The sequence below is a fragment of the Falco naumanni genome, chromosome 2 (genome assembly GCF_017639655.2).
Source record: "Falco naumanni isolate bFalNau1 chromosome 2, bFalNau1.pat, whole genome shotgun sequence".
Classification (NCBI taxonomy): Eukaryota; Metazoa; Chordata; class Aves; order Falconiformes; family Falconidae; genus Falco; species Falco naumanni.
Genome location: NC_054055.1, coordinates 95,328,125 through 95,352,914, shown reverse-complemented (window position 1 = coordinate 95,352,914; position 24,790 = coordinate 95,328,125). Strand labels below are relative to the sequence as shown.

Genomic DNA, 24,790 nt, shown 5'->3' with positions numbered 1-24,790 from the left:
AGCACCCCCGAAGTGCAAGCACTATCCTAGGAGGACGCGCCAGGGGGTGAGGCAGCTCACAGACTGTGGCAGCAACAGCAGAGCCGAAGGCCTCGCCGGGAAGCGATAACGTTACCGAGGAGCATCAGCAGCTCAAAACCCTGGCACCCGGGCAGCAGCTTAAACAAACCGCGGCCACGGAAGGTCCTGCAGCTTGAACGGCAAAACCTGAACATCTTCCAGTGCAGGCGTTATTTCCCCGTGATGGAACTCACCGCAGAGGTGCCACGGCGGGTGCGGGTGGGGGTGCGGGTGCTGGCGGAGGCAGAGCCCGCGGGGCGGCACCGGCAGATGCAGGGAATAAGCCGACAGCAGCGGCCGCGCCTGCTCTGGGGAGGGGTGGGGGGCCGCACCGCTCGCCGGGATGGCTTTCCCCGGGGGGCACCGCCGAGGCTCCATGCCCGCATCCGCGGGGCGCCCCTTCCCCTCCGCCGCCCCTTCCCGCGAAGCCGCCTGCCCCGCCGGGGGTCGCTTCCCGCCCCGTCCCCAGAGCGCGGGACGCGCACAGCGCGCGCGGCTGGAGGCGGGCCCGCCCCGCCCCGCCCCGCCCTGCCCCACCCCTCCCGGTTATACAGCCTCGTCTCGCCGCCCGCCCGCCCTACGCGCCGCCCGCCCGCCGCCGCGGGCCCCCCAGTCGCGCCTCACCGCCGCGGGGCCGGGCCGGGCCCCCCTCCCCGCGGCCGGGCGATGGTGCCGGCGTCCGGGGCCGCCCTCCTCGCCGCCCTCCTCGCCGCCGCGCTGGCCGCCGCGGGCAGGTGAGCGGGGACGGCGGGGCGGGGAGGGTGCCCGGGGACCGCAGCCCCGCTGCGGCGCGGGGTCCGGCCGGGGCTGGGTCTCGATCCTCGGCCGGCGGCTCCGCGTGTGTCCGGGCCGGGCGGCGGCGTGCGCTCCCCGCCGTGCCGGGGGCTGACGTGCTCGCCCGCAGGTGCGGGCGGCGGCGAGTCCCTCAGCTGAGCTCGCCCCGGCGGCGGGGCCCCGGTGCCGCTCGGCGCAGCGCCGTGTGAGGCGGCTGCGGGCGCCCGGCCCCGCCGTGCCGAGCGCCGCTCGCCGGGGGCTCGCCCGCCGCTTCCCCTCACGTAGGCACGCGGAAGCTGCGGGGCTGCCTTACTCGGGAGCAGCGGTCCCTGCAGCGCAGCGGGGCCGATGCCGGCGGTGAGAACAGCCGCGCCGCGTACGGAACGGCGTGAGCTGCGCTGTCTCTGACTTGTTTGTATAGACAGAGGCTTTGTCGTCAGCCCGCCGTGCCTGCGCGGTTCTGCAGAGACAGGTTCGCCCCAGAAACGGAACGAGATTTCGAGAGAGGGTAAATAAAGCCACTTGCTCCGGACCAAGGCACCCCAGCCTTCCCCTTCCCAGTTCTCCAGAAGCAAACAGAACGCCGCAAGCGCTGCGGCGAGGGAGTAGCTGGCAGGAGACTTTGCAGCAACTGGGGATGAAGCCTTCAAGGTGGCGTGTGGCCTATTTGTTTAGTAGCAGGGTTGTGAACGGGAATGTTTGTATCCCCAGCAAGCGGCGGCGTGCTGTGCCCGTGCACGCGGGCTGGCCAGCGGACGGGTCCTCGGGAGGAGTTAACGCACTCCAGACCTGCTCCTGCAGAAAATACATCTGCTCTTAAAGCAGAGCTCTGCTTGAATGCTGATGTTAGTTTTCTTGATGTTGTGTATTTGCCCTTCAAAGACTTTGAAAGGTGTAAAGCCACAAAATAAGAGCGTTATCTCTCTCCAGAAGAAAGTACAGCCTGGAGTTAGCTGAAGCCAAGAGTGGCGTGTTCAGTAAAAATGACATTTCCCAGGAAGTCGGGAAAGCGATGGGAAACCTACAGCATACCTAAGTCTGATTGCTCTGCAGCCTAGCTTGTCCAGGTTGGTGTTGGATGACGGTGGTGGTATCCCTCTTTTCTACCAAGATCATTACTCTGCCTTGTCCATTGGGAGGATGGGGAAAGAAGAGATTTTCAAACATCGTGTTGGAATTGTTAGATGGCAAGGGACTCAAAGAGGGCAAAGAAATACTGTCTGCTCTAATTAGCCGGGGAGAAGGAACAGGAAATAGTAAAAATTGGAATCAGTTTTGAAAGACTGAATTAATTATGGTTAACTTTATCTCTTAGAAGTGTAGCTTTCATACCTAGACATGTAACCTTTCTGCTCTGAGCACTTCCTTTAAGGGGTCTGGTGGGCACATGAAGCCTTACAGAGGAACTTTTGCAAGTCCAAGCTAAACATCATTTGGTGTTTTGGGAGGGACTCTCAGTAAAGCAGGGCTGCTGTTACGTTGCCTGTTGCCTGAAACTGGCTGAAGGGATAGCTAAGGCAAAGTTATTAAAAGATAACACGTGACACATTTCTGGTTTTATTTAATATGACTATAGGTGAACTTTCCTGTAGAAAGAAGTCACTCTTCAAATAAACTTCTGTAAAACCAAACAAAACCAAAAAAACCAACCAACAACAACAAAAACCCTTGCTTTCGTTTGGCAAAGTCTTAAATGGATCCTTGCATGACACATTAAAAAAAAATCTTACTGTATTTCTTTAAAATTGCTAAGTTGTGAGAAACCAGCTTTTTGTCCTTCTGAATATACCAGTTGATCAAAATTTTAGGTTTGGTGCTAGCTGGTTTTTGCTAGAAGCAATGTCCAGAAAATTTTTAGAGGGAAATTAAAGAAAGATAATATCCTGCCTTTGGAGTTAACTGGAAGCTGCTAATAATATAACTGAGATCTTCCCCCCTCTGTCCCACCCCCAAGAGCAGGCAGCTATTGTATGTGCAAGAGCAGACCAAAAGTGTCCTGTAGAGATCTTGTGGAAACAGTGCACCAAATCTATTTAGCAGCTGTATCCTGAAGGAAAAAAAAAAAAAGTAAAAGCTCACAAATGTGCCTTCCCAAAGAAAACCTTGGTAAAATACAGAATATTAATGGGACCTGAAAATAAACAGATGTATTAACTCAAACCATACCTGACTTTGTTATCTACCTGGTTAAATCAGGCTTTTGAAGACTTTCTTAGTCATCCTCTGCAGCTGCTGCTGTCGCATAACTCAGTTCAAGCAGGGCTTATGCTGCTCATGCTCACTGATTAGAACATGACAAGTAACTTTTTTCACCTCTGGGATTTTTCCTTCTTTTATTTTAACCATTATTGGTAAAATGGCTGCTAGTGAGCATTACAGTCCAGCACAGCTATCAGCTCAGTTGCTATATTCAAAATTTTTGACTACCCATTGGTATACAGATATTTTTAGTAGTTAGATTTGGCCTATGTCATGAACTAATTTTGAGAAAATTATGCAATGTAAACCTGTTTTCTTATTTTATAGAATGAAACAAGAAGGAGGGGTAGGGGGTGGCAGGGAGATTCTCCTGGACAAGCAAGTTCCAACATTCAGGTGTGCTTTATTCCCGCTCTATCACCTGTTATACTAGTAATATTTTCCTTTGCCGTTTTTTGTGTATTTAAGCTATTGGGGATATCAGTCCTACCCTATCAGTCAACCTCGCTTCGCTGAAGTCTACCTAGTCAGTTGGTCAGTGGAGCAGGTGAACTTTCTAAATGTTTTACTGTAAATACATGCTTTCTTTTAAAATATCAAACTGCAAGAAGTCAAAGGTACTGCATGTAGTAGTTCAAGTCTGTCCTCACATCACACTCCCAATTTATTTTGTCTGCTGCTTATGCCACTGTAGGTACAGTCATATACGTACCTGGTCCTGGCCAGCATCTGAATGTTTTGCTGTGAAATGGTCTAACTTCTTTTGGGATAGAATCCATAATTCATGTTACTCCAGAGAGGAACAATTTTTTTCAGCAGCAGATGAATAAATGGGACTTAACTTCATTAATGCCTATGTTTCTATCATTGCAGGAAACATTAGATCCTTCTCAACTTGCAAAAGAGACAGTGTATCTTAAAATTAGGTAGGAGTTGTTCTTCTGGTTCTTCAGTGCTCTTCAAGACCTCTTACTGCGTTCATAGTCTCGTATCCCCCTCAGACTATTAATGGACAGTAGTGCAAGAGCAAATGGATATAAATTGGCCTTTCTTTTAACAAGTTCTTCTTTCTCTCTTTTGGAGTTGCCTGAAGTGCAGTAGGAAGCAATCAGATCCCTCTCAGCTTTTGGTTTGTTCAAGTGAAGCCAAGTTCTTCTCATCCTCTGCAGAACAGGTCATTCTTCATATGTTTTATCATCATATATACAATACATATTTCATATTTCTTTGCCATGGACGTTAAGAACTGTACACAATACAGCCTGATAAAGCAGCAATACAGATTTCCTGGAATTTTACCTGAAACACCCGGGAGTCCCACTTACTTTATAATGGTGTTAGTGGCTCACAGTGGTGTTGTGACAGCCAATACAGCCAGCTCTTTCATTCTGTTTCATCAAGTAAGGCAGCTTCAGCTTACTGTAGAAGTTCTTGTTCTTCATCTTCATCAAAGAACATCTTCAATGTTTTTTTGCTAAATGCCATCCTGCTGGTGTTAGCAATGTCACAGCCACATGAAGTTGGTTATTTCTCTCCTGCCTGTGCACCCTGGATGGCTCAGTCTGCCACTTGGTGCCTTTGGCAGCAGTGCTGTAAGCTGCTGACCCTCAGAGGACAGAGTTCTTCACTAGAAATGTAGAGACCACTTTTGCCACTGACCTGCACAGTCTATCTTCTCTTGCCTTTCTTCTTCAGTCACATATTTAGGCTGCAGGTCCTTCAAGGCCAGGAATTTTTTGCACTCTGAGCAGACAGTCACAAGCACAGCAATCTCACTTAGGCCTCTAGGTACTTGCTGTGAAATCCTACATGAATATCATATAGGGAGAGATCAAAAGCATCCTGTGCCTCTGGTCTGCATTACTTCTCCCCCAGCGTCCAAGAGGGTCCTTGTGACATTCTCCCAGAAAGAATCTGCCTGAAAGGATCTTTTTCTAAAGTTCTTTCTTTTGCACAAAATGCTGAACTGCTGACAGCAATAGCTGAGCTGGTGGCTGGTGGTTCTTCATGGGTCGGAGGGACTAGCCTGGTAAAACTGGTTTTCCTCCCAGATTTTGGGATCAAGGAGGACTCTCAATGATCTAGTTGAGCTTTCCCACTGCCGAAGACAGACTTTCACTTGGTGCTTGTTGTGGAAGTCAGAACAATATCTAAAAAGTTCAGCTATGTTCATTTTATTTGCAGTTTTATGGAACATTTCAATAATGTTTTAAGATGTTTGTACTGAAATCTTGTGAGATATTATATAATTTGTAAAGACATTTTCATTTGATTTTGACGTGAATTATTAAATAAAACATCACTGAATAAGTTTGTCTTCCTGTGAAAATGAGCACCTTCTGGAAAGCAATGAGATCCTGCTTCCTCCAAGCTTTAGGCATTTTAACCTTCAAGGGAAGTCATAGCACTATCCAGCTGTGTTCAAGGGGACTTTCTGGGATGTAAGCAGAATATACATTTACTATCAAGGTGAATTCAAGGGCACTTCCTAGCATGCAAGCAGAACATGTTCTTTAATTTGTATACTTGCAGGTGATGTAAACCAAGAGCATTTGAATGAACAAAACAGAAAAAGGTTGTTTTACTGTGTATAAACCCAGAGGGAGGATGCTGATTTCTAATAGACGCACATACAGAAATCATAGCTGTTCAATACGCTTTTTCTCCTGCCTGAAGACAGGGTATTTGTACTTCTGTAAACTGCATCACTGGGTAAATGAGAAAGGCTGAGTGACTTCAGAAAAATTTATTTCAACACCGAAGTCTTTTTTACTTGCCAGGTGACATAAGAACCATCTCTTCGTTCAGGATATCTCAGATAGATGAGCTTATGTGTTCCTTGTGAACTCTCTTCTTTTTCCAATGGTTCTGCTACTAAAGAAAACTCCGAAGTAACATCTTGTATCTTTGAAGTGTATGCACATACTTATTTTACTACTTTGCCTTAGTGATGTTTGCGGTAACTGTTCCAGTATGAGTGCAACCCTTACAGATAAGCGTGGGAGGATATGCGTGAAGCACTGCTGTAAGGTGATAAAGCAATGCCTTTATTGTGCATCAGACTAAAAAATGCGAAAGTGCCTGGGCTGTTGACATTTTTTCCATTTTTTTTTTTTCCCGCCACCAGGGGGATGTTTGTTGTTGCTTATTGCCCTCCTCAATACCCCAAATCACTCACTACAAATCTCTCACAGATAAGGTATTTTCTATGTCAGAAACACCACTTTGGACTCTTTGAAGAAAGTGTATTTTAAATTATGGCCTGGAAAAGCAGTGGGGACAGAGGATTTTTGATAAAGAGGAGAATTTCATAAAGGGGACAGACATGTGGTAATGAAGATTTTAAGTAACAGCAAACAGAGGGAGAACTAGAGTCACAGCACCCGTTGCAGCATAGAGTAGGTCTAGAAGACTTACACAGTTGTGGATTTCCATCATATTTATAGTTTTGGCAACTAACATTGCAGGTTTTCCAACTCTTGCAGCTACTGATCTGCACAGTGACTTTGAACCCCCTGGGCTTATTGGCAGACTTAATGTTAATTTGTATGGTCAGGGAGACCAGTGCAAACAGAATGCGTAGGACTTACACAATCAATTTGCATGTATGAGCCTGCAAGTCACTAGCTTTTATGGGGCTGACTGGTGTTCAGAAAGCTGCTTTTCTGTAGAATCAGTATTTCATCATCCAAAGCAGTACTGCTGTCAGGTATGGCATCATATATTCCATCCAGATTCTTCAAGTGACACAAGCTGGAGCAGCCCCATTGACTTAACTGATACTAAAAATGAGTCATTGTAGTAGGGGACTTGGCTGTATTTTTTGCCTTTGCCATGTTTCTCATTAGAAAGGATTTATGTTGCACAGTTAATTTATTGCAGCTGAAACTTTCCCATCTTCCCTGTTTCTCCAACCACATGCAACTTTGCATCCCTGTCTAGGAACACTTCCCTAGGTTCAGTGAAAGGAAAATGCCTGATGGTGGATAAAACATAAGGGAAATGTACAAAGGAGTATACGAAGCAAAGTGCGTTTGCCTGTTGGAGCTAGTATTTATCCTTCCTTACACAGCTCAAGAGCTCCTGGGCAGCTGGTGGCTGTGAGACAGCCTGGGGTGTGTCGCTATGGTTCTAGGTTGGATTGCTGTTATGGCTGGAAAAAGAACAACAAGGGCCACTGTGAAGGTAACATTAACACTTTATGCTTGTTTCCTCTCCATGGCGGTGTACTTGGTACTAATAAAGGGATTTCATATATGTCTGCCAGAAGTTACAGAAATAAACTTTCTGAGGAGTGAAATCTCTTAACTCTGTGAGAGAGTGACTAAAACATGTTTGAGAGACCATCTCCTCAAAAAAGCAGACCTTTGGGTAAATAACACCAAGCCATAAAATATATATTCAAAAATTCTTAGGTCCAGAAGGGACCATCTGTTCTAACCTCCTGCACAGCCCTGGTCAGTGCCTGTATTGTTACAGCTGTCAAGTAAGTGCCAAAAATGCAGTGTTTTCTAATGCTACATATGGACCTCTAAAATGGTTTTCTATCAGTTGGTATCCTTTATCTTCAGAGTACACAGCCTCTGAGAACCAGGAGGTTTTAACTTTTAAAAATATAAATAAAACTTAAGCAATAAGTGCTCCTGACTTGAGCTCAGGTAGCTGGCCAGAATTCTGGTCTGTGGATGGTTGGCTTAGTGAAAAGTCACTTCGAATTTATAAAAGCTCTACAGATCCCAAGGAGAAGGTGATGTGGAATCTCTCTGTAGCTGTACTTGGGCAAAACACAACAAAATCATAAAATGGATGTTCTAGGAATCTTTTTCAGGTGTTGCACCTGTTGTCCCAGAGAGTTTGGCATTGTATATCCAGTGAATTTGAGTAGAGGATTAGGGTTATTCATTGCTGAAAATCAACCTACTTGTATCTAAAAGGGAAAGATGCCAAAATGTCTCTGTTCTGTATATATAGCATATCAGTTTTAAAAAGGAAAAGTGATTAATGCCTTTGTTAATATTTCCGCATTGCTTAATAGCACCTTAGTTTTGATGCAAATGAGTGCCTGGAGGGACAACTGGTAAATGTAAATTTGATCAGCCAGTGGAATAGGTTGTCTTGTTTTAAAGCAATAGGTTGCTTTTGTACTAAAGTACAGTTCTCATTAACTTCTACGTTTCATCTTTAGCAGATTATTTTAAGCCAACTATAATGTAATTCTGCACTGTAAATTCAGATGCAGTGGTGTTCCCTATTTCAGTGCTAATACTCAGCTGGTCTTGCAGTATGTCACGCTGCATTCAGGGATAGAGGTGGTGCTGAAAAATGCCTTAATCTGCAGAGCTGGTGAATCAGTTCATCTGAATCAATCTTTATATGTATGGAAGATACTTGAATTTAGAAGTATGAATTTTAATTTTGAATTTTACTATATAGTTACTAACACTGTGACACTCCTATTTCCTGTAGTTTGCATAGCAGCTTTAATTACACAAGGTAGCAAGATGCGCATCCTGGCACATACTCTTTCACTGTTTTTCCACAGCTAGTCCTGGTCTAAATGCATGTTTGATTTGCTTTCCTGAATAACCCTCACAATCACACTGACTTTAGGAGCTGTAAGCCTTATAAAAGTCAGCATTTAATTTCTAACTAATAATCCAGAGGGATGAGAGTTAGAAAATTTTTACTTTTTAATGTCTCCATGCTAAGTATAGCCCTCCCAAATCATTGTAAACCTGATGTAATTATACTAGTGGGATATGTGGGAAGGAAGGTTGCCTGATCATTTGACAGATGTGCTCTGAATGTTCCACCATGAGATGGACACATTCCTCAGCTGTAGCTGAGAAGATAAAGACTGGAAAACTATGGTAGTGTGTCTCCTTTGGCTGCAGGAGTGCTGTTGCCTCTTTCCTACTCCAGATGCCAAGCATAGCAAGTTAAGCTCTGGTTAGCTGCTTCTCACATAGGCTTCTTCAAAATAGGAAAAAGGCAAGAGTACGAAACTAAATGTAAGTCATAAGCATGGCAGAAAAACATGAGGAAGAGAGCTAAAAGGAGTCTCTTCTTTTTCAGGTCTTTACAAACCTGGAAAAGCATGCACTCGTGTAATCTGTGCTAGTGTCACATTTTTTAAGCAGAACTAAAGTGTTTAGCAGTAGGTACCATTCCCAAACTAGAGGGAGAGGTACAGAGAATGTGGAACTTGTGCAACAAATTTTTAGGCAAGTAAGCAGGACAAAAGTTCTCAATTATAGTATTTCTAACTTTTTCTTTTTCTCTCTGCTTTCTCTGCCTGACTCCGCCAGCAATCTGTGGACATGGCTGCAAGTATGGCGAGTGCGTGGGACCAAACAAATGCAAATGTTTCCCTGGATTTACAGGGAAAACCTGTAATCAAGGTTTGTGTACATGGGGATATTACTCCAGAAAGCAGACTGTTTATATTCTGTCTCCTTATCTTGTACTATGGATTGTGTCATCTTCCAAAATAGTAAAACAAGATATTTTCTCGTTTACATAGAAGAGGTTAGAGTTTAAGGCTTTTGGATCTCTAACATCCCAGGCAAGCTCGAAGCCTCCTTCAGCATACAGAAGTTTGAACGTATAACATGCATCTCCTGTGGGCTGATGACAAGGGCAAACTGACATGTTTATAATCAGAGGATTAAGGCATCGACAGATTATATAGGAAAATATTAGAAAAGAGGGAAGTCAAATCCAGAACCCATGTTATTTTCCTAACTAGCAACCCATGTTACTTTCTTAACTAACCTTCACATCAGAAGGACGTGCAGTTACATGCTAGACTTGTAATTTCTCAATTGTCTGGGCCAATGCCATCTGTTTGCACATGCTGATTGGTAATTCTGAGAACCAGACATGGGAATCTTTAGAACTGCATATTCAGAAACCTTGAATGCACCACTTTCCCTCCATAAACTGCAATTAGATGTGAAAATATTTCAGCTAACACAGTGGTGACAACTCAGCTTTTTTTTTTCCCTGTTCCAATATATGAGACCCCTGTGTTGGATCAGATGAAAGGAGCAGTTCACAGTGTGTGGAGAGACCATCCTACTGCAGTGCAGATGAGTGAGCTGCAGGTGCTGTGAGGGAAGCATGACATAAAGGCCATGCAAATGGATGAGTCTATCCTTGCTACCTTCCTAAGCACCTGCAGCCTTTGCTTGAAAACATTGCATCGACATACTAAAGACACATTTTTCAGAGTCAAAACAATCCACTTGTTATACAATATCTTTCAGACTGTACTATAAATCTATAGTGTTATGTATTTTGGGACACTATCTTTCGCGCTTCTGATGTTGCTCACAGGGGAAGAAGTCAATTCCTCAGTACGACTAGACAGGAAAGTGAAACAGCAGCCGTGGTTGTGTGTAATAGATATGAAGGTATCACTTACAACTCCAGCCTCTGAACCTGGAAGTTTAAGCTCAAAAATTATTTGGCAGCTTAAAAGTTACCAAAAGGCAACAGAGAAGCCCCCAGCTTTTGGGTGTTTCCTTTGCAATAACTGCAGCTGCATTCGATATGCCTTCTGTAGGCAAGCAGATCAGTTCTGTGCACATGCAATAGATTCAGCATCTGAGGCTTGGGGGAAGCACCGGGCAAACCTACATATGCAAATTGCCTGTTAGGTCCCTGGGCTGTTCTACCTTCTGAAGCATGGCCAGGAATTTTTTAGCAAAGTGGTAGCTGGCACAGGCCACAAATGTCCCAGAGCTATTTCAATAGTATAGCCATATAGGTGGTCATGTTCCAGCAGCCAGGAATGCTCAGAGCCACTTTTAACTTACTGGCAGATATAGCCTTGGTTTGTCCTTACAGCAGAATGCCCTGCTGAGCAAGCTCAACCATGAGCTAACTAAAATAACAGAGATAAGGGGACTGTATTAGTCTGCCACCAAGTCTGAGCTAAATTAGCCTTATCTTCATAGGTTCTCTTTTAGAGCTGTGTATGCTATCTGTGCATTACTGTGCATTGTGTAATATGTGCAGCTAAGCACTTTTGAAAATGTATGGTCTAAGTGGAATAACTCTTGTTCCCTAGTTTGCTCTCTAGTTTCTTTGTTAAGAGAGTCTTGGTTATTTAGTGGAGCCACAGTAGCACAAAAATCCCGTGTGATTTGCAGCCTGATAGGTTGTCCTTTTTCAAACAGGCCCTAAGTTTAATAATAGAATGAAACCCTCTTTTTCTTCCCTGGACTGAGCTGTAACAAGCACTTCTGCACATGTATAACCCCCCAAAGGTTACGCTTTGAATGGTCTGGAATTTTTTCTGTGGTCCACAGGGCACATAGACATGAGAACAGATGCTTCTCCCATTAGAAGTGGAGCTGCACAAGCTCAGTGTTTGCTTGGAGAGTTGCATCTTTACTGAAATTATATTACTGGTCATACGTGCCTTTAAACACATGTTGAACGGGCTGCATATGCCGGTGTATTCTGTTAATGGGTTCTGTGTACTAATCAGATTTGAAATTACTAGAAGTAGAGGTGTCAGTTCACAGAAGTCACAAGCACAGATACTGTCCCCTTGTCATAGGACCAATACCATTGTCAACAATTCTCTGCCTATATCACACAAATAAAACTTTAGAATTCTAGTTTTCTCCCTGTGAAGGATATCTATTGGGAATTTGAAATCAATTTAGTTTCAGAAAAGCCTTTAAATCCTGGATTTTGAGAAGGATTTAGGATGCTTTTATTCTTGGGATTTTGAGATTTTTGAGATTTGTCCTTCTATTCTTGAAGTCAAACAATTCGTGTCATATATCACATTTCATTTCTGCTACTGATAACCTTGGTGCCAATGTGTAGTTTAGAAAAAAAAATATCTGTTTTGCTTTATCTCAAGCTGATTTGCTGTTCTTAGTCTCATGCTTTTGCCTTTCTAATACAGAGGTCAACTGGAGGGCTAGAATCTCCAGCTAGAACCAGAGAAATCTGGAAAAATAACTCCCGGAAAAGACTATGCAATTTTCTCCCTACCCCTTCACCACTTCCTCACTAGCTGCCAGATGTGTCCAGAGCTTGCATTAGTTTTCCAGGTGTCAAGGCTCTGTATGTTAGTTTTGCTAGCAGTCTTTTCAGGCAGATGGTCTGCTAAACTCCCATCTTGCAAGGGGCTGGCTCATTTTCAATCCAGGGGATTTTACTGTGGGGAATTCAAGGCATTAGGCAATGTTATCCACCTATATGTATGAATATATGTATACAAACCCAGCACTTACTTCATTCCAATGACTTCTGCAGATCTGAATGAATGTGGACTGAAACCACGTCCCTGTGAACACAGATGTATGAATACACATGGCAGCTACAAGTGCTATTGTCTCAACGGGTACATGCTTATGCCAGATGGCACGTGTGCAAGTAAGTAATAGAGCTGATAGGACAGGCATACCAAAATCATCTAATCGCATTTCATCCCAGCAGATTTTTTTTCTTGTGATGGGATTTAGCTTATTCAGGATAGGGTCTTTGCCTTAGCTCTCTGGTACTGTCGGCAGCTGAAAGAGGCTTTCTGTTTGGCAGTACTTGGACAAAGTAAACTAGGTCATACTTGTGTTTTGGTGTTCAGAGGAATTTGTGTCCTGCTAGAAGTAAAAATCTTTGATAGCATTACTTCAGATGAAAGCTAGCTATTATAACCTTGGTGCATAGTCCTGCCAGATCATCTGTTGAATAAGGATTAATGACTATCCAAGCAAAGCACCAATATAGACTACTTTTTGCTGTGGTGAATTTCATGCCATTATTCCTTGCTTTACCTTTCTATGCTCCTTGACTAATTTATTTTACGTTTCTCACAGTTGCTGCCAGCTTTTTGTAAACATTTGTTCATTGAACTAAAGCTTATCTAAACTATATTTCTACCTATTTTGTCTTTAAGTCAGCATGTAATGCAAAGCATTCTGCTTTCTTAGCCAACCTGATTTTTCAGACCTGAGGAAGCTTCTTATTTTCCAATGACACTTTTGTGTGCAGAAAATACTTTTTTTTCTTCACCTGAGTTGTTCCATATGGGTATTTTGGCTTGGAATTTCACAAAACCCTATGTAGCATGGTGGCAGCCCTTTATGTAGTCCACTGGACTGGAGCAGATGCATCAGTTGGACAAGGAGGTTGGTCTGAGCAGTGGAACAATCTGCTTAGAGATCTATCCTAAACCAGTGGACCTAGCTCTGTGTTGTGCAGCACAATCTTTCCCATGGATATGACAGAAGACCATAAACCCTGAAAGGCTTTGATCTCCAAACCTTGAAGACAACCATTCACCAGGTAGAACACCCATGTGACAAGTTTGCTGTTAGTCTTGGGATAATTGGAAAAACACCCAGGCTTGGCAAACGCTTGCAGGAGTGTAGGGTCTGCAGATGTGGGGCAAGTAGGAAGGCCAGAGCTTTTACTTTCTCTTGTGGCAGGGAGACTGAAATTGCCACGAAAGTGCCTGGGGCCAGACCTTTTGGAGGGTTTCCCTTCCCTGCATCACAGCTCAGGGTTGTGCTTCTGTATTATTAAGCATGGTCTGTATCACCAGCAGACAACAGCTGCAGGGCTGTGAGATGCCAGAGAAACGGATAGATATTCCTTCCATTTCATCCAAGATAATTTGTGTATTTGCTGACATCATATGCTGAGCAGTTTTCAGTAAGGCCACTGTCTTATGGACAGCTGAAGTTGGCAGAAGGCAGGACTACAGTCAAAAGAAACAATCATTTGAGCCCAGCAGCAGATTTGTCCCATCCATCCCTCAGTCCTGCTCCCCTGAGCACAAATGCTTGCTGCAGCCACGCTTTTGAACCAAGTCAGAAAGCCAGATCCAGACTGTAACTTAAGATTTCTGCTGCATTACTTTTAAGCCGGTCTTAGTTCAGGATTTGTTTCCTGATTTAAGAAACTCTGCATTTGTACCAACTATGCAATTGCACTATCCTTTGCTTAAGCCAATACAAAATGCTGAATTTCTCAGTGGCAATGGTGGCCAATGTCAAGTATGTATGAAAAAATTGCCTGAGCCACTGTGAGCCCTGAAGCTCGTGTTTGACTTTGACAGGAAACATTTCTCAGCAGAACCCTGACAAACCCTGACACAGAATCAAACCGAATTTCAAGAGGAAAGCCAGGTTTCCCATAGAAGGGAAGTCTTCATTCTTCACAGCTCTAGTTAAGGAGGAAAAATAATGTTCATCCAGTTTGTGCCTCATTAACCCAACCCATCTACCACCTTCCAGTTCTGAAGAGCCTTGATTTTCTTAAGCAGAAACTACGATTATAAAATGAGGCAGTAAATTATTTGCTCGAATAGAAATTACTCTTGGTTAAGTTTAGTAGCCTCCCATTTCACTTGATGCTACCGTAAAGCTTGTGCTCAGATAAAACTCTAGGTTGTTTAGCCAATTATATAATTCTCATCATTTTATTCAGACAAGCATTTTGAGCATATTATTGCTCCTTTGAATCAAATTCAGCATGATGTAAGTCTCCTTAGCAAGATGGATTCCTCCTAGTCTTGAGCAGTCAGGCTTGTCTGCAGCCACACCAACGGACCATGGAGCTGGAAGAAGGGTATCAGAAGAATGTGGCTTTGGGCCACAGAGAACCGTTGCTTGAAATAGTAGGTTAGTACCTAACATAAAATCATCCAAACTCTGCAGGAATTATTTTACTAGATCTGATTAGTGGTTTGTCTAAGCCAATGTTATATCTAACCAAAGCCAGGAATAGGACCTTCAAACAAAAGAGAAAATAATCAATTAGGGAAGAATAATGTTTGGTAAATTTCTTTATTCCCACTTAGAAAATAGATAATGTGTCAAAGTATTATGATTTACAGTCTGTCTTCTTTTAACTCTTACCTCCTGTATGTTCTCATTCATAGAAAAGTAAAATGCTTTTTGGAAATAAAGTAAATTCTTGGCATTGAATGTTCATCACTTAGCCACAGATTCTAAACAAACCAGCCTAAGAAAAATAATTTTACAGATTCATTTTCATAACACACAGAACTAATATGCATTATATTTTATATTAAAATCACAAATAGTGTGGCTGTAGCTATATATGCACCTGACCATATCATTGTATTTTCTATACACTTTGTTATTATCTACCATTCTGAAAGTGCTGGTACCTCTGACAATAAATGTGTTGCATTTTAAAATAAAATTCATATTTTTTTCCTGCCTAAGCAGTGAGACAGTTTTAAAGTTCTTTCAGTTTCTTTGTGTGTCTAATAAATTGACAGCTGTTCCAGGTTTTCCACTTACAGAGAACCTATATACAATTCTGTTTCTCTGAACACAACCACAGTGAAGTAGATGGAAATACTTTCTTTGCACACACTGTTCCAGTAAACACTTCCAAATGCTACTTCTTTCTCTGGCATCATAGCACTAATGCTTCTGGGATTTTGTCGGGATTTTAGAAATAATCTCCCTGCATACTTAATACATTTTTCCTACTTTTCTAGTCTTGCATAGGTCTGTCAGACAGAATCTAGACCCCTACATTTCTATTTAGACACTAATCAAAATAATCTCCAATAATTCAGACTCCTAACCAACCTATGGCGACCAAGACTTATGTTCTGGCTAGTGCCTTGTTAGATATCTGTTCCATAAAGGGTCAAAATAAAGGGCGGTTTCTAAGTCCATCAGGCTAAATAGTTTGTAAAATCAAATTCTATACTAGAAGCATATTTAATGGTAAGCAATAAAAACATTTCACTACTGAATACCAGTTTTCTTTAAGGTAAATCTTTTTCAATGGAAAATGTAAAAACCACCCTTTTTGTACTTTGAGCAGTTCTGTCTGAATCTAAAAGGTAGTACTAAGAATCACAGAGCTGGAAGGAGGAATAAGGGCAGGTAAGAAAAGGACAAAGTGAAGGAGAGTGTCAGATCTGTCTCACGGACACCTGAATTGTTAATGTGTTAATGTATAGACAGCTTGATTTATGAATGGAATTTTGTTGTTCTGATTAATTTTCTGCCTTCATCCAGATCAAACTTCATTTTAAGTGTGTGATCCCAGCCTAGAATTTTGCCCTTGTTATTTTAAATACTGTTTTTAGGTTCTAGGTCATGTGCCGTGGTGAATTGCCAGTATGGATGTGATGAAGTCAAAGGGGAGGTGCAGTGTCTTTGTCCATCAGGTGGCCTTCAATTGGGACCAGACGGAAGGACATGCATTGGTATGGTTAGAAAGCTCACTCTCAGCTGCTTTTCTATAGGATCCAAAAAAGATTCTGGGGAAAGGTTAAGAAGTCGTTAGCTCTCCTCACTGGCTTGAATAATGCTGCTTGTTACTCAGTGTGATGTAAAGTTTGCATGGGTTTTTTTATAACTGCTTTTGTAATATTGGCCATGTAATTCTTTGGGCAAGTCCCATCCCCAATAAATAACTGAATATTTTGACATGATTTGGAGTCATTAACAGATTTAGTTTCTCCCTATTGCTTTGAGGCCATTAAATACAATGCTTTGCCTGCTGTCCTGCTGACATAATGCATTATAGGATTTGAGAGTTATGTTTGGATAGGGTTTTCTTTTACTGTGATGACCCATGGTGCAAACTTCTATATTTTTCTCCAGAAGCCTCGACATCTGTTTACCTGGGAGTTTCCTGGGATGAAGAAAGCATTGCTTATAATACTTGGCACTGTTCTGTGATACCATTTTACATTGTCATCTGACAAAGCAGTGCTACAGCATTGTAATCCAATGCTGAAATCATACCCATTTTAATAGTGAAGCTAAATGAGCTCCTTTCAAAACCCAACAGACATGAAACAAAGCTTCCAAAGCAGGGACAACTCCAACAACTAGAGAAGGAGGGGCAGTGAAGTGCATGTCAGGGAGTAGCAGGAGCAGGGCAACTGTCTGTAGGTGTCCCTGCTTGAGCAGGGAGTTTGGACCAGATGACCTTGAGAGGCCCCTTCCAATCTCAACCATTCTGTGATTCTGTGAAAAAACTTTTTGCAATAAGTGCTGTCTACTAAAATGTCTTTAGTAACATACGTACAATACTGATGATTTCACATATTCTACATTATTTCTGTCACAATGGTGCAAGTCCTTTGATCATAAAGGGCAGCTTGGACATGATACCTTACATGCAATGAATAACAGTAGCCAAGCCATTTCAGATGCTGCTGAACCAATACATACTAGCTGAATGATTTCTACAGCTTAGAGAATGTTTTAGATGTTGGGAAGTTTAACATTCAAACATTAAAAAACTAATTTTAGCTTCAGTGGACAAAACAATATTATACTTAACATTTCAAACACAAGATTAAATAAATGCATTAACCAAGAGACACTGCTGTGTAGAAGGACAGTTACTATATGAATTGTTCTCTTTATCACACAACTGTACTATCGAGTCACATCTAAAGGTTGTATGGCCTGGGACTACTGTATCACCTTTAGAGGCTATGGAGTAAATCCATGTGGATACTTGGCTCAACTTCCAAACTATAGAGACTCCAACATGAGAACAATACTTACTTCTTTCAAATGAAATTACTTCGTAATTGGAACTGTCTTGCTTTGAGTAATCAGCAAGGCTCTTGGACTACCGCTAGTCAGAGTTAAAATTTGTTTGAATTATTTAAGAGCTGTGTGAACATTGTAGACATACGTATTTAAATACAATAGACGAGTGGTTCTCTTAAATCTCTTACTGAATTATTCAGGCAACTGTTTTTATTCTTTTGGATTGAGTTTATTCTTATTTACCTTGCCTGCTCAAATGGATTTGGAAGAATGCTGATACATATGATAGAAGGTAAAATAGACAAAAAGGTACTTCAGAGGTTGGAAATAATCAGATCCCTTCTTTCTGCATGACCTGTCATATATCATCAGTTCTCCATCTCTAAAATGAGATAGCATCTTCCTGCTGTATAGCATAAGTGCTTAATATATTGTAAGATACTCTGGTATTAGTCATAGAATCAGTACAAACGGGTAAGCATTACCTGGCTATTAGTTTAATCCTCCTAAGAATAATGTTCTTAGGCTCCTCCCATACCAGTCTTCCTCCTTCTCTCTGCAAGGTGTCTGTCCCCATCACTACCTTGCCAGGCAGACCTCTCACAGCCTGGAAACTTCCTCTCCTCTACATCTTGATTTAGTCCAGCAAGGGGGAGGTGCAGAGATTCAGTAGAACTGTGGTTTCCTGTTTCTGTGGCTTTCTCTTAAAAGTATTCTCTGACACTTCCTTTCTCAGGGAAACCATGGAATTTGTGGAGTTCCTCCTGACCCTGCTCCATGACCTTAGGGCATATCATTTTCCCCAGTGGGGAGAATCCCCACTGCTGTCTACCCTAGCTTTTACCATGCCAGGACTCAAAATCTTCCATAAAGTTCACAATTTGCTGCTTCATTTATATAAGCACATGCAAAAGTCACCCCCAGTGGGAAATTATAGGACTTACTTATTAAACACCTTGTGATAACCAAGACCAAACCATTCCCATGCAAATCCAAGCTAGTTTTTGCTTTCCCATTTTACTTTCTCGTGGATCTGACCAGCATCCCTTCTCCTGCTCTAGACATTGATGAATGCTCCACTGGTAAAGTTGCCTGCCCTTACAACCGCAGATGTGTCAACACATTTGGAAGCTACTACTGCAAATGCCAGCTTGGTTATGAACTGAAATACGTCACTGGCCGTTATGACTGTGTAGGTAAGATTTAGCCCGTGAATTTTCCTTCTTCATTCTTTTTCATTCCCACACTGTGCATCTTTCCTGTCATTGCCTGAAGCATGTTGACCTAGCCTTGGGATACTGCCTCAGAAATGGATAAAAGATGTCACGCTAAGAATATTCTTGATAGCACTTTGAATTTTTCTATGGGTTTTCCCTGTGACCTTATGAAAAACCTGATCACTGGCACTTGCAAATTAAATTGCCTCGTACCAAGACAAGGTGTGCAAGGGCTTGTAGTAAATTAGCAACAGCTGACTACAAAGAAGTGCTACTTTGGGTTTAGTTAAAGAGCCATGTTTAGTCCTCTTGGCTTTCAACCTGTAATGAACAAGTAGTCCCACAATTTTTTTTTTTTTTTTGGGGGGGGGGGGAGTTTGTGTCATTAATGAGGAATGTCAATCAAGTGCCTTCATGAATGTAAAAATAGATGTTTAGCTGGACAGTACAGAACAAAAAAGTATGAAAATAACAGGTTTTAATTACTTTTCAGACCTCTCTTGCATGCCTAAGTTTCTCACAAACAAAAATAAATACAGGCAGAAAGTTATCTTGGCATGCCCAGGTGCTAAAACAAATGTCAAAACACCTTTAGTCCTGTTTCAATCCATTAGCTGAATGGTGGAAATACAGAAAAGTGTAAGTTACTGCAAGCACTGCAGCAGTATTATTCAAGCAGTTGACTACATGAGGGCCTGGAAGGATTGGAACTACTACCAGAAGTGCATGCAAAACAGAATTTATGGGATTTGTTTATATTTGCTTGGTCTTGGGAGTTAGGGGTGGGAGGGAGAGTATAAGGCAGGTATTGGAAACTCAAGTTTGTATTTCCTGTTGTATGCAAATCCTGAGAGTCTTAAAGTGGAAAAAATAATTTTTCATACAATATGTGGGTAAAGACTGGAGAGGTCTCAGTAGTCAGAATTTTATCTTCAAACCTGAATCTCAGTCTCAGACACCCTATTTTCGAGTCAATCTTCCTGCTACTTGTCTCCTAGCTGACTTACATCATGAGAGGACCTGTCAGCTGCTAAAAAAGAAGCAATCTGGGTAAAATGCAAGTGGTGCAATAATTTGTGCACCAGCTTGGCTCCCTCATGTGGGAGAAATCAGAAACATCTTTGTGATGTGGCAAAACGTGGGGAAAGGAAAACAAAATCAGCTAGTCTTGATGCTTGTTCATTTTGCTGTCAGTTGAACATAGTATTTTCTACCAAATTTTTCCTGATTATACTTTTTTCGTACAGTGTCATGTGTATCCTGGAATGTTAAATAGAAAATCTCAATATCTTGGCATGCTCAGGGTCACTTTCCATTGCATTTGTTGTAGAACAAAGAAAAGAATGAGAAAGATGTAGTGCATATTTTTTTTTAATTGCCGTCACACACTCTTTTGGTGCCTTTTGCGTTTTGTTAATAGAAAAGTGTGTACAGCCTACAGTTTGAATCCTGTTGTTAGTCACAAAATCACTGTGTTCACTTTACCTTTACTGGGATGCTCTACATTTTCCATGGATGCATATGCCAGTAGTTGTGCAGTTGGAGCTGATGTTAAACATTCTCTGTTAGTGTGAATTCTTCTGCCTCCCATGGACTCTGGACCGTCTTGGTCTAACACTAGTGCTTACAATACCTGGAAACAGATGGCTGGCACAAACAGGCTGTCATGAAACTTGAGTTTCAACACAGTTTTCACTGAAGCATTTATATCTTTCTCTAGATGTAAATGAATGTGTGACAAATACACACAGGTGTAACCTCCATGCACAATGTCTCAACACGGAAGGATCATTCAAGTGCAAATGTAAGCAGGGCTACCGAGGAAGTGGATTTGATTGTGCTGGTGAGTATCACTGGATGACAGGAATAGTGCTATGTTCTTTTTCTCTCATAATTGGTGCTTATAAGGCATTTTCTAGGAAATGTTATGCTGAACAGTACTGCAATACCAACCAAGCAAGACCTGTCCACAAAGTAATGTATTAATTGTACGAGTCATTGCATAGTTAATACAGGTATTATTTGTTCAAATTCATTTTGCCTATGAGTCCCCAAGTCTCATAGTAGCACTAGGTATCGCAAGCAGAAAAGAGAAGAGAATTTGTCCTGAAGAAACAGAGAAAATAGCTTTAAAAAGTCAACTTTTCCTTTAACTCCTACAGCTAGCCTCTTGGAGGGCTGTGCAGTCCCTGTCAGAAGAGTGTCAAGATAACAGCAAAAAGTGAGAGGTGGGAGGAAAGCCATGACTTCTGTGCTAAAATATTTTCATTCACATTTTGCCATCGTTTGTCTATTGAATATTGAAGACCTCCTATAAAGATATCATTGCCTGGCTCTAATTGAATGTGACCCTCCTAGAAGAAAGAAAGAAAGGCAGTTCTTGTCTTTATGTTTGAAATTAACCTTTTTATTTAATACCTTTATTAAACCTATCAGAGGTTTCTCCTGCAACGTCATTAGAAATGTTTTCCTCAGGAGGACATCTGAGCTCCTGCTCAAAGTTTTTGAATAAAAGACGTTGTGAAAACATTTTAAAAGTCCTTGTCTATAGCAGATGAAGTCTACATAATATATAAGCCTTTTTTTCCTGGGTCTTTTTCAAGTAACCCTTGATCAGATATGTATTATGATTATACCTCATGGTCACAGATGTTCCAAGTCTCTTATTATTCATGTTTCTACTCCCATTATAATAGTAATTGAAACCTCCAATATCACACTGGTAAGTTAAAACCCTCATTAAGTTTATACTTACAGTAAAAAATGTTGACTTTTGACAATAAAAGCTAAACACACAAAAACCTGACTGGTACTGAAAGGTTTGATTTGGACACAGACTGCCATGGCAGAGATGCTTAGAAAGTTCTTCATGCTCAGATTCAATATTATGAACCAGTTTCCTTGCTAGGCCACATCCCTGGTGATATGTCACTGCAGCTTACCACACTAGAAGGGTGCGGTGGGGTTTAAGACCTGACTGAATATCAAAGCAAACTGACATGGCACATCTTGATATGGTTCTGTTAAAACAGCACGTACCACAGCTGAAATGTTAAACAAATACATCTCTAAACAAAAAGATCTGGGTTTTTTGTTGTTGTTTTTTTCTTTGTAATGAGAAGCTGAAAATTTCAAAGGAAAATCTTTTGACCAAGTGTGTGTATAAAATGTTGTTTCTTCAAGCAGAAACAATTCAACAGGAATGTTTGTTTGAATATGAACAGAGGAAATATTTTAGGTTGTGGAGAGACTATGACACATTTTTAATGCCTAGACCTGTAAAAAACTCATTGCTGAAGACTGGTGATTTCTGTCTTCTCACTGGTGTTTCTATTGAATTTTTTGCTCTCTTTATGCATATTTCCTAATGTCATGTTTCCAATTACCAAAGTCCACTATTTGTTTAGAAGAGGAAGGACCTGTGCATGCGTAAACTTAATAGAACACACTAAATTAAAGAGATTTAATACAACAGAGGGTAGAGGAATAACACATAGTAATGAGAGAAATCAGAGCCATAGGCAGGTCAAAAGGCAAGGGTCTAGCTAGAAAGGTGTATACAGCAAGGGGAGGGGGGCGTGGGGGGAACCAAGTCGGTGGTAGGTAAAACTTGAAAAGCGCTGGTGCTAAAAAGAGACTGGTTTCTCTGGTGGTAATTCCCACACATACATCTTTTTTTTAAAGGGAACAGATGGAGGTTCTTTCAACCTTGAATGTTTCAATAGTTGATTTTTACTGCAGTCCTCAAAGAAGTCTGACCAATGTAACTGATGTGGGCAGGACATGCATTTTGCTATTGGGGCAAATGTTTTTTCAGACAGCAACGCAAACACCGATTACATATACAAACCTAAACTGAAACGCTAAGTATTCTCTGTGTCATATGGAAATTGTGGAAAAACTTTGGCTTTACTGAAGCCAAAGGAAGTTTTGCTATTGGGTGTAATATGATGGGAACACTATCCTGGGGATTTGGGTGCTGGAGGCTGTGGCTACACATTTCTTTTGGCGGCAGCAGCTGCAGCTCCTACAGCCCATCTCAGCTCCCAGCAGATGGGCCTGGGGTTAGGCTGCAGCTAAACTAAATGCTGCTTAAGTATGTTCTCAGTACTCCAGATAATTATTCCCATAGGGTGGGAATTCCATTTTCACAGGGAAGCATTATTTCTTTATAGCAATTGTCTCTAATACATAACAAACTGGCTACCATGGCAGCAGTATTAGCTTTTTATAATAAATGGAAAACGTTGTAATAGATAGCTTTGGTTTCAGAGTATGAAATGCAAGTAACTAAGCACATTGTTTACGATGAAACTTCTATGGCTACATCTCCTCATGCTGCCAAATAACCTAATAAGTGAAATAATGTAAAATTCACCTTTGCACAGAAGGTGGGGGAAATACTTCAATTTAATTTGTATGTCAATATACTAACTTAGGAGAAAGCTGCTGGAGCATCAGGCTGCAAACAGTGCTGCTTGTATGCGTATGACCTGTGATTGTTCAGCCTTTGGCCATTTAACACTCCTATATGCATGAAACTACAGGGCTGTCAGCCTGACCTCGATGCCAGGGAAGGTTACAGAGCAGGTCATCCTCAGTGCCATCACATGGCACGTGCAGGACAACTGGGGGATTAGGCCCAGCCAGCAGGGGTTTATGAAAGGCAGGTCCTGCTTGACAAACCTAATCTCCTTCTACAACAAGATGACCTAGTGGATGAGGGAAAGTCTGTGGATGTTGTCTACCTAGACCTTAGTAAAGCCTTTAACACCATCTCCTATAGCATTCCCCTGGAGAAACTGGCTGCTCACGGCTTGGACAGGTGTACTCTTTGCTGTGTTAAAAGCTGGCTGGAGAGCTGAGCCCAAAGAGTGGTGGCAAATGGAGTTACATCCAGCAGGCAACTGGCCGCAAGTGATGTTCCCCAGGGCTCAATACTGGGGCCAGTTCTGTTTAATGTCTTTATCAACGATCTGGATGAGGGGATCGAGCGCACCCTCAGAAGTTTGCAGATGACACAAAGTTGGAGGGGAGTGTTGATCTGCTTGAGGGTAGGAAATCTCTGCAGAGGGATCTGGACAGGATGGACTGAGGGGCATAGGCCAGTTGTATGAGGTTCAACCGGGCTCAGTGCCGGGTCCTGCACCTGGGTCACACCAGCCCCACACAACGCTACAGGCTGGGGCAGAGCGGCGGGGAAGTGGCTGGTGGGAAAGGCCCTGGGGGTGCTGGCTGACGCCGGCTGAACATGAGCCAGCAGTGTGCCCAGGTGGCCCAGAAGGCCGACAGCATCCTGGCTTGTACCACAAACAGTGTGGCCAGCAGGAGTAGGGAAGGGGTTGCCCTCCTGTACTTGGCACTGGTGAGGCCGCACCTCAAACACTGTGTTCAGTTTTGGGCCCCTCACTGCAAGAGGGATGTGGAGGTTGCTGGAGCGTGTCCAGAGAAGAGCAACAAACCTGGTGGAGGGTCTAGAGAACAAGTCCTGTGAGGAGGAGCTGAGGGAACTGGGGTTGTTTAGTCTGGAGAAGAGGAGATTCAGGGGGGATCTCACTCTCTACAACTACCTGAGAGGAGGTTTCAGGCAGGTGGGAGTAGGTCTCTTCTCCTAGATAATTAGCGACAGGACATGAGGAAATGGCTTTAGGCTATACCAGGGGAGGTTTAGATTGAATGTTAGGAAAATGTTTTTCACTGAGAGGATGGTGAAGCATTGGAACAGGCTTCCCAGGGAAGTGATTGAGTCACCATCCCTGGAGGCATTTAAAAAACAGTCACCATGTGCTTGGCGACATAGTTTAGTGGTGGACTTGGTAGTCCTGGGTTAACGGTTGGACTTGATGATCTCAAAGATCTTTTCCAACCTAAATGATTCTATGAAGCATTGGAGGCTGTTCCCAAACTGTCTCTAGCACACATTTCATTTGAGAATTCACAGAGATGTAATCTTTCAAATGCTCCCTAAAAGGGTCCTAGCCATTTCCACATCTGGCCTCTGTCTTGCTGCAA

General features: G+C 42.5%; 1 protein-coding gene across 1 annotated transcript in view; it reads left to right on the top strand.

The window, feature by feature from the left end:
* The first annotated feature begins 726 nt into the window (after positions 1-726).
* Positions 727-24,790, top strand: part of EGFL6 (EGF like domain multiple 6) — a 43,900-nt gene continuing 19,836 nt past the window's right edge. Inside the window, exons 1-7 of the mRNA XM_040582744.1 lie at positions 727-794; positions 7,106-7,218; positions 9,342-9,434; positions 12,313-12,432; positions 16,136-16,255; positions 18,623-18,757; positions 20,499-20,621. Coding sequence (XP_040438678.1) covers positions 727-794; positions 7,106-7,218; positions 9,342-9,434; positions 12,313-12,432; positions 16,136-16,255; positions 18,623-18,757; positions 20,499-20,621 — 772 coding nt within the window. The remainder of the gene's footprint in view (positions 795-7,105; positions 7,219-9,341; positions 9,435-12,312; positions 12,433-16,135; positions 16,256-18,622; positions 18,758-20,498; positions 20,622-24,790) is intronic.